The sequence below is a fragment of the Toxoplasma gondii genome, chromosome VIIb (genome assembly GCF_000006565.2).
Source record: "Toxoplasma gondii ME49 chromosome VIIb, whole genome shotgun sequence".
NCBI classification, from domain to species: domain Eukaryota; phylum Apicomplexa; class Conoidasida; order Eucoccidiorida; family Sarcocystidae; genus Toxoplasma; species Toxoplasma gondii.
Genome location: NC_031475.1, coordinates 3,889,408 through 3,899,056, shown reverse-complemented (window position 1 = coordinate 3,899,056; position 9,649 = coordinate 3,889,408). Strand labels below are relative to the sequence as shown.

The following is a 9,649-nucleotide window of genomic DNA, read 5'->3' as shown; positions in this document are numbered from 1 at the left end:
CGCGAGGAAAACTCGAGACGGCAAACACACATCTACACCCGAACAACAACATGCAGAAACACGATGTGCCTCCGCTTATATACATATACATATATTATATATTATATATGTACATATATGCTAACATTATATAGATACACACATACTATATATGTATGTATATATACATTTATATATGTATACTATTTGTGGACAGATTGGTTACTGTGTATGCGCATTTATATCCGTACACACCCCTTTGTGTGAACAGCTTTGTTTAACTGTGCAGACGAACGAGACAACCGAGGAGACGAGACGCGCCAGACATCTTCTTTTTTTTGCAGCAGTGATTCCCTCTCGATGCAGACTTCTCTGCCTTCGTCTGCGTTCAGTGAAGTCCGGGGAGTGAACGCGAGGAGAGACATGTCAGAAGGCGAAGAAGGAAGGAAGGCGTCTAGGCACCTCTCGTTCTCTGTTCCTGCAGATTCGCATGCGGCGCCCTCGGCGAACGCTGCCCGGAAACAGAGAAGCAGCAGAGAGAATCGACCGACAACACACTCCGGAGGTCTCCCGAGTTTCGAGAGACCGCAGACACACAGGAAATGCAGGTAAAGTAGGTGGAGCATGCATGCGAGACACACGGGACGAGAACTGTATCAAAGACTCGCTCGCTCGTCTCGCCTTTGGAAGAGGAAGGAAGAAGTAACCTCGGCCGCCTATCGCGCGCTTCGCCGCGGAAGCCGACGAGAGACAAGAGACTTCTTTTCCGAAGACCTGAGAGACTCTTCTCCAGCCGACACACAGAACGGAGGGCACGAGGAGCAAATGCGCGGAGAAGAAGAGAAAGACAAAGATGCGAGGAACGGAGAACGGAAGAAAGGCAGAGAGAGGAACAGAAAGACAAGGAAGGGCAGAAGAGACCGGGGAAGGAGAGAGACAGGACGACACGGGGCATGTTTCGTGGAAGGAGGCGCCGTCACTCTGACACACAAGCCACCCCACTCACTGCTGTCTCCTTCGGTGATTTTTTAGAGTGAAATTCGCCGAGAGAAAGGACAGAAACCGAAGTGCGAAACCTGGGAGATGCCGCAGGTCCCTGGAAGACCTACGAAAAGGCGCATGCAGACACGCGTCGTGTGCGTCTGAGCAAACAGCATGCGTTCGGAAGACAGAACATTGCAATGTGACGTTCCTGTCTCCTTCCTCTTTCACTTTTCAAACAGGCTCTTTTCCTTCTCTTGAGGCAGAAGCCTCTGAGTGGTGCGCTGCTTGTGCATGAGATGCGCCAGTGTGTGAGAAGTCGCGTCTCGAAATTCGCTTCTCTTGCTTCCTCTCTTCTCTGTGTCTCCCTTTCTCTACTCTTCTTCTTTTTCCGCTGTGCAGTTTTTTTGTCCACTGCATGCAGTTCTCCTTCTCTCTGTCGAGGCTTTTCGCCTTCGTCTTCCCGACTGGAAAATCTCGGACGTCTCATCTCCTCATGGTGGACTCTGGAGAATGTGAAATCACAGTTCGTGGTCGAGCGGCCGCGCTTCTTCTCGCCGCTGCTTCTCCGCGCGTCCTGCTGTCTGTCTCAGCTTGTGCTGCAGAGCTCTGCATTCACCTGTCAGTCGTCTTGCGCAGAGCTGTGTCGAAAGCGGTGTCTGTCCCAGCTGTATCTACAGCGAAGTCTGCAACCGTGAATATCTTCACTTCCTTCATGTATTTGTTGCATTCACCTTCCTTGTTTCCATGTCGAGTTAAACGCGGGTGTCTGCATCCGACAAAAAGGGGGCGAAAGGCTTCACGGGCCTCTTCTTTGGCTGCGTCTTTGACACAATAAGAGAAGGAGAGGCAGACGGCCTCCCTCCGCTCATCTGCAAAGAACGCGACGACGTGTCTCTTTTGTCTCCCTTCATTTCTCTCGCTCCTCTTTGCGTCTGTCGCTTCTCTCTGTCTCTCTCTCTCGTTCAGGTCAGACTCTATCTCCTCGACCTTTCTCTTCTTCCTCTCTTTCTTTTCTCTCCCTCCTCTCTCTCTCCTCTCCGCTCTCACCAACGCCCTCTCTCCGCTCTCACCAACGCCCTCTCTCCGCTCTCTCCAACGCCCTCTCTCCGCTCTCTCCAACGCCCTCTCTCTTTCTCCTTTTTCTGCGAGCATGCTGGCCTATGACTCTGCTCCAGCGGTGGTTCTGGACAATGGCACTGGCTGCTTGAAGGTGGGCTTCGCGGGAGAGGCGCGGCCTCTCCACACTCTGAACTCCTGCGTGGGCCAAGTCCGCGAGCGACAGAACCAAGGCATGCTGTTGTACGGCGACGATGTTTTGCTTTCTTCGAACTACTTTTGTCTGAGGCCCTCAGCCTCTGCCTCCTCAGCGCCTTCGCCGCTCTTCTCCGACGTCGAGATGCTTCGCGACCTCTGGGAAGTTCTCTTCTCCCACAAGCGATACATGAACCTGTCGGCCGCGCAGATCGCCGAGAAAGGCGTCATCGTCACCGAGCCGTTCCTCGCGCCGCCGGGCGTCCGACATGCCCTTAGCGAAGTCCTCTTCGAAGACTTTCAGTTCAAGCAGGTCCTTTTCGTCCCCGCGCAACAGGCCGTCCCCTTCGCCTTCCTCAGCGGACCCATCGAAGAAGAAGAGGACGGAGGGGAGAACTTCTTGTGCAGAGACACGGGCGACTCGCCGGATGCTCCACTGGGTGTACGTACCTCCCAGAAACCGGGGAGACAGCCCCTCGCCCCCGACGTCGTGAGGTGGTACAGAGGGCCGAGACTGGAGACAGAGAGGGCAGAGAGAGGCAGTCGAGGCTTCGAGGGACACTCAGGACTTGAGGAAAAGCGAGAAAGTGAGGGACAGGGACAGGTGGGTTCGCAGACCAACGGGCGTCGCCCTATAGTCGGAGAAGTCCAGAGGGACGCCGGACGGAAACCTGCGAGCGGGGGACCGCGGAGACGCAAGAGCGACTTTCGCGACGAAGCCTCAATGCGACTCGGCGTGAAGTCTGCGAGTCTCCTTTCCTCTTCGTCGTCTCTGTCTGGCGCTTCTTTCTCCGACTTCTCAAGTTCTCCAGAAAACTCGGTTTTCAAAGGAAAGCTGTGCGGCCTCGTGGTGGATGTCGGCTTCAGCGGCTCGATGGTGGTGCCGTACATGGACCTGCAGCCTGTCGAGAGAGCGGCGCTCCGGACCTCTGTCGGGGGGAATTTGTTGACGACTGTTCTGAAAAACTTGTGTGGATTCCGATCTCTCAACCTCGAGAGGAACGAACTTCTTGTCCAGCGGGTGAGCATACAGTGCCCACCTACGCTATATATATATATATATATATATATATATATATATATATATATATATATATGTATACATGCATAGAGTCGTAGATGTAGTTGTAGATACATCTGAAAAAAGTTACTGTCATGTACTGGCATATATATATATATATATATATATATGCATATGTGTGTTGCTGTGCACATATAGACATGCATACATCTCCACAAGTAGGAATGGCTTGGTCGAGATCATTTTCAATATCTGAATGCATACACGTTTGTGGATGTTTGTATGCTGGGATGCACACCCGTGTTGATATGTGTGTGTATCTGTCTCTCTCTCTCTCTCTCTCTATATATATATATATATGTATATGCATATATATGTAAACATATGTAAATATATGTATACATATGTGTATACCTATTTGCCTTTGCATATGCGTTTGCATTTGTAGAGATATACGCGAAGTGCTGGAGCACATGTACATGCGTGTGTGGGTGACTTTGCGGACATGCATGCTGACGTTTCTGGATTCAGGTTCTGACTGGGTTTGAGCTCTGAAGGCGGGGCGTCCCTTTTCGCTGGGTGGAGACGGCTGTCTCGCCCAGGAGAGGCGTTCCTCACGAGACCACCTGTGCGGCCGCGTTCTCCTGAGTTTTTCTTTTTCAGATGAAAGAGACGAGTTGCTTTGTGTCGAGACACTTCGACGCTCAACTGGAGAGAGCGCGGAGAGAAGCGACGGTCGCAGGTGGGGGGGCGCCTTGCCTCGAGCGCTCTCACCTCTTCAAGGAAGTCGTTCTGCCCGAGTACGGACCCGGAGCCTCGGTAAGCGAATCTCGAACCTGAAGAGGAAACGAACGAAAGGAATTGCCAAACGGAGGAAGGAGCAGGGAAGAAGGTGGAAAAGAGGAGAGCGGAGAGGAAAAGGAACCGTGAAGAACAAGGAGCGAGAGAGAGAAAGAGAAAGAAGGAGGAGCGAAGAAGAGGCGATGGGAAGAGAAGGACACACAGAGAAGAAGGAGTGGGCATGGAAAAAAGCAAAGAGAAAATGAATGCAACCGAAGAACAGAAGACACGTGGAAGGTGAAGCAAGGAAGCGACAAAGAAAGGCAACCGCGCAGAACCGCTTGAAGATGATGCTGTGAGTCACCGAGGTCTGCTAACCCCCTCAAGGGCGAAGCCGCTTCAGGGAACACCAGGTGGGTATCTCGTCGGCGACTTTGTATTTGATCAAGCTAAACGCTGAAAAGAAAACCAATAAAAGTGGGGAGAGGCTATGAAATTCAAAGAAGACGGTATGCAAGACTTAAAGCAAGAGGAGATCCGAGGGAAGCTCGAGAGAGGTCTTCAAGACAGAGGTCTGCGAAAGAAGTTGCGAAGCAGGGAGCAGACTGCGTGTCTGTCTGCCGCTTCTTGTTAGGTCTCTTCCGCGTTTGAGAGAGCTGTCGAAACGGATTTCTTCGATCCCTGTGGACTCTGTTGTGTCCCAGAATGCAGCAATTCTCTCATTCTTCAAGGCGCCTCTCTCTGAGAACGAGACCCAAGTGGAGACGAGCGACTCTGTCTCAAGCGTTTCTGCCCAGGGCGCTTCTCCAGGTGGTGGAAGTTCGAAGGAAGAACGAACGGTTCGACTCTGCACAGAGCGCATCTCTGTCCCAGAAGTCCTTTTTCATCCTCCCGGTAAGGACCGGAAGTTCCTGCGTTCTCTCTTTCTCCCCTGTCTTCTTCCTTCTGTTCACCTCCGTTCCCCGTCGGTTCTTTTTCCGTCCCTCACCTCCATGTCTCCTTCTCTTTCCCTTTCTTCTCCTGTCTCCTTTCTCTTTCCTCTCTTCTCTCCTGCTGTTCTACGTGAACGTTTCGTAAACGGATCGTCCGACAGAAGGAGTGTCTCTTCTCATCGAGGCACACACACAGAGAGGCGGCCGTCGTGTTTGTGGATGGAGAGACAGGGACATACGTCGGCCTGCAGATCTCCAAATGGCAATCTATGTTCCTTCTTTCGTCATCTTTCCTCTTTGCCTTTTCCTGTAGCTTCTCTCCGTCTTCATCTCTCCTCTCTGCGTTCTCTCCTCTCGCCTCGCTCTCTCTTCTCGCCCATCTCCTTTCTTCTCTTCTGTGTCTTACCTCCTTTCTCGTAGTTCTGCTGTCTCTTCTCGTCTGCCTTCTCTTTGCCTGGCTTGTCGCTTCTGCCTTCTCCCTCTCTGCGTCTCCACCTCTGTTTTGCCTCCCCCTTCGAGTCCAGCTTCTCGTTCACGTGGAGGATCAACCTCTTCTTTCTCTGCCTTGTCCGCTTCTCTCCTCTTCTCCTCCGCTACGCTCGACTAGCAGCGTCGTCTTATTCAGTGGGGTCAGTGTGACGAAAGAAGAGCTGACTTGTAGACTATGGCGAGTGTCGCTGGAAATGCATCCACGGATCGGTCGTCTGAGGTCACTCTCCTTTTTCAATGTTTCTCAGTGTCTATCCCCTCGCGCGATGTCATGCCGCGATTCGTCGAGGCCTCGGTAGACCAAGAGTAGGTCAGCGGTATTTTTACCTCTCGGTCCTGTTTTTCGTGAACCATGTTCGGATTGTAAATTTTTTCTTTCGGTTACGTTTTAGACGACGCTCGATAAGGCGTCGAAATCCATCTTCCAAGCGAGTGGTCTATGAACTCTTGTAGGACACTGAATCCACACACGTCTTTCTTTTTCCTGTCCCTAAATCTTTATTCGATTCTCTCCTTTTCTCCCATTTTTCTCCCCTTCTTTCGCTCCTTTGTTATGTCCAGAGGCGCGTTTCGTTATTCTCGTCTTAGGACCGTTTTTTATTCAAGACTCTTCTAGGTGAATCCCGTTGGAACGTACCGGTCACCAGCCCACCCGAGAGTCCTCCCCGGCATTGACACGTCTCGAATTTGAGACTTATATTTCTGTCAAAAGATGAGTATTCTGGAAAATACCACGAATCCTTTTCTGTTTTTCCTCAGACGTCGGAAGCTCAGAGTGCGGCATCGTCGAACTGATTCAGCGCTCGATTTCTCTCCTACCGCGAGAGTTGCAGCCTTTCGCATGCAGCGAAATCCTCCTCGTCGGCGGATCGTCTCAGTTCCCAGGTTTGCGCCAGCGCCTTTGGCAAGAACTCCGCGCTGTTCTCCCTGAGGTAAGTCTGAGGTTTTCTTTGTCTCCGCATTTGCCGTGCAACTCTTTTCTCCAGAGCCATTCCTCATTCGTTTCTTGGGCCTTTCCTCGTTTGTTTCTTTCGTGTGTCAGAGCCTGTTCGACGACGTGCTGGGCTCCGATTTCTTGGGTGTCTCCTTGATGTTGTTGAGAGAGCTCCCGGATACTTTTTCTTGATTCTCTCGTGGACTGCTTTCAGTAAACATCGTCGTGGATCTTAGAAGAGCTCTTTTCATCGAGCAGCTGTAGGTTCCCGTCTACGTTATCCCGGGCGCATGGGTGCATCTGTGTGTTTTGCTGACTTTTCTCTTGTCTCCGGTGTTCATACAGTCGCCCTTTACACAGACGCTCCTTCTTTCTCTTCGTGATCTATGCACTCTCTTTAGTGTCCCCCTTTCTTCTTTTCTTTCGCTTAATTTCCGTCTTCCCGTCTTTCTTTCGGCCGCTTCATCAGCACTGGGACGTGAACATCTACACTGAGGCGGAGCCGCAGTTCTCAGTCTGGAGAGGCGCCAGTTGTTCATACGCAGATCGAGCTCTTTTCGATTTAAACGCTGTGACGAGAGAACAATTCAGCGAAGCCGGAACTCCTCTCTGTCGCTCCAATGGCAAACACACAGGTCGAGGTGCTCTGGACGGAGGCCTTTACTAGAAGAGCAGCGAGAGTTTCAGCTTCGAGAACGGTTGCGAACCAAGCGGGGAGACAAGGAAGAGAACTAGGGAGGCACCGGGCACAGAAGTCGAAAGTGAGACTTCAGATGAAGTTTCCATGAGACGAACGTATTTCCAAAGGGTGAGATGGAGACTCTTGTCGACCTATGGGCAGCTTGAATGCAGATGGTACACATGAATTGGCTGTTCAGTTCGTGGACAGTCTTGGAAAGTTCACTGAGTTCCGACAGAACGGAACTGAGCCTTGGATCTAAAAACATATATATATATATATAGAGAGAGAGAGATGCATATATATAAATATATATGTATATGCATGTGTCTTTGAATAAATATTAACATATATATATATATATATATATATATATATATGATGTTTTTTGGATGAAGGACACGGGGTGGGCGTCTTTTGATAGTTGTGTCGGTGGCGTATGTCAGTCTGTGCCGGTTGCCGTGTTAATTAAACGGGAAGCAAGCAACTGGATGCATGGATGTATTTCTATCAATAGCCGTCGTTGTCTATATTCAGATGGATATGTGTAGAGCTGTACGGTTTGGCGGACGCAAAGATCGGACGCTCGCTCTCGGATTTCTGCTTTCTCGAACGAGTGGCTGAATAAAACGTTTAATGGAACCTTGATTCGAGTAACTGCAGTTCCGACTACACTGAGAACTCAAGGAGGTGCACACCCGAATTCGTTCAACCACGTTTTTTCCACTGATCCCCGCAGCCTCTCTGCCACATCAACACCTGCGGAAGTTCTCGACTCAAGCCGCCTCGTTCGGCCTGGCCGGCGTTCGCCTGAGGCGCGCCAGTGATACTCTAAGACACTCTTCCACACACACCTATACACGAATATTCATATATATATATATGCATATATCTAGATATCTTTTTATACATTTGAGTCTATCGAAATGCATGTGTAGATCAGTCAGTATTTATGAATACACATGTGCGTGGCGGAAGAGAACGGTAGCAAAAAAGAGATGTGGGTACGTCTTGTTTTTCATTCGGGACAGCGGGGAAGGCACCTCCGAGGCGTCTTGAAAGAAGTGCAAAAGACAACCGAACGCACGAAGCGAAGAGCAAGAGAATCTTAAACTGCTTTGAAACAGAGTGGTGACTGACACCGGAGCGTTGCGGTGTCTCGGCAGCGAAGCCGGTTCCAAGATCACGGTTTCGTGTTTTTGTGCAGTGTGGCACCCACCAGACCCGTCTTTTCTTGCACCTTCCCCGTGACAACTGCAGAATTGTATTTTATACAACCTCTCGCTTGGAAGTTGTAGTCACTGGAAACGCCGCTTTAGTCTAGCGTAGAGCCAATCCGCCAGGATCTAAGGTAGTAGCTAATCTACTGGACGATAAACGTTGCTCAAGGAATCGCAGGCCTTGTGATATTCGAGATGGGCGAAGTTGGAATCCTATACTGAAGATTAGCACAAGCAGGATCCATAAAACAACCATGGCTTTGTTTGCAGGATCCTGAGGTGCGACGTAGTAGCTGACTGCGTCTACAGTGAGACCGACCGTGCTTTTGGCACAAAAGTAGATCAACTGCTGTGGAAATTGATCTTCTATTTCAGTGATTAGCGTCAATTTCCGGGGTGCGCTGACAGGCGCGTTTCACCCCGACATACGGCTAATAGCTTTCCCTGGGATGCGGAAGGCGCCAAATCTGTTTCACCGTTGCATCGAGGGATGCTCCGCTTGGGTTACGACAACTTTTGGGCAAGCGCATCCCCTGCGACGGTAACGCTTCAGTCTGTTCGGAGCAGTTTGTATCTATTTTGCAGTTGACTTCACGAACCCCGCTCATAAACAGCACTAGTTTTGTTGCATACCATTCTCCCATATGGATGATAATGCCAGCGCCTATCTCTCTTCAGAGGAACTGTCGTATCCATAGCACGTTCATTCAGGCAAAAGTGCGTCAATCCCATCTGTCATGCTTCGTGACATCAAAAGCATTAGGTGTGCCCAAAGATTTTCGGAAAGCAGAGAGAGGATCCTCTGAGAAGCAAAAGTATGACCTCTATCGCTGATAGCTGCTCATATTAACAGTCTGCGGACAGAAGTCTTCACATCCCTGTCGTAACCCTATCCTTACGAGGCATTGGGGCACTCTGTCATTCACGAGTTAGGGTTGCGTACGAATGAAACACCGATGTTTAACAGAATGGACTCTGGTTGCCCACGTTACAGTTATCTGACTGTGGAAAAGTGGTCCTGTCACTTTCCTGACACCGGGCTTGAACACCTATTTCCACACTTTCACCGTCTATCGATTTTGTGATCCCCTGTACAAATGCGTCTGGTCACCGTTTACGTGGCAACAGCAGAATGCAGTCCCCCCTTGGAAATGTGCTGATGGGCTGTATCCTGCCGAAGACACGTTATTTCCAATCAAACGCTCTGGAGTTCCTATCAAGGGATTTTCAACAGCAACGCCGAAAGCATTTCTTGCTTCAACGCGCATAGCGGATAAAGGTTGACCCGAGGGGCCACATCCACGATCCATCCTAAACGTGGCACGGCTCAGTTATTCACACAAGGTTGTGATATAAATTCAATCACAGCGTCCCCAGGCA

At 50.3% G+C, this 9,649-nt stretch overlaps 1 protein-coding gene across 1 annotated transcript; it reads left to right on the top strand.

The window, feature by feature from the left end:
• Positions 1-2,113: 2,113 nt before the first annotated feature.
• ALP5 (actin-like protein ALP 5) lies at positions 2,114-7,483 on the top strand (the record flags this gene model as incomplete). The annotated part of the gene is made up of 5 exons (XM_002364964.2): positions 2,114-3,235; positions 3,899-4,054; positions 4,720-4,909; positions 6,196-6,368; positions 6,840-7,483. The coding sequence occupies 5 exons, from the start codon at positions 2,114-2,116 to the stop codon at positions 7,035-7,037; spliced, it is 1,839 nt and encodes a 612-aa protein (XP_002365005.2). The 3' UTR covers positions 7,038-7,483.
• Between the last annotated feature and the right edge of the window lie 2,166 nt (positions 7,484-9,649).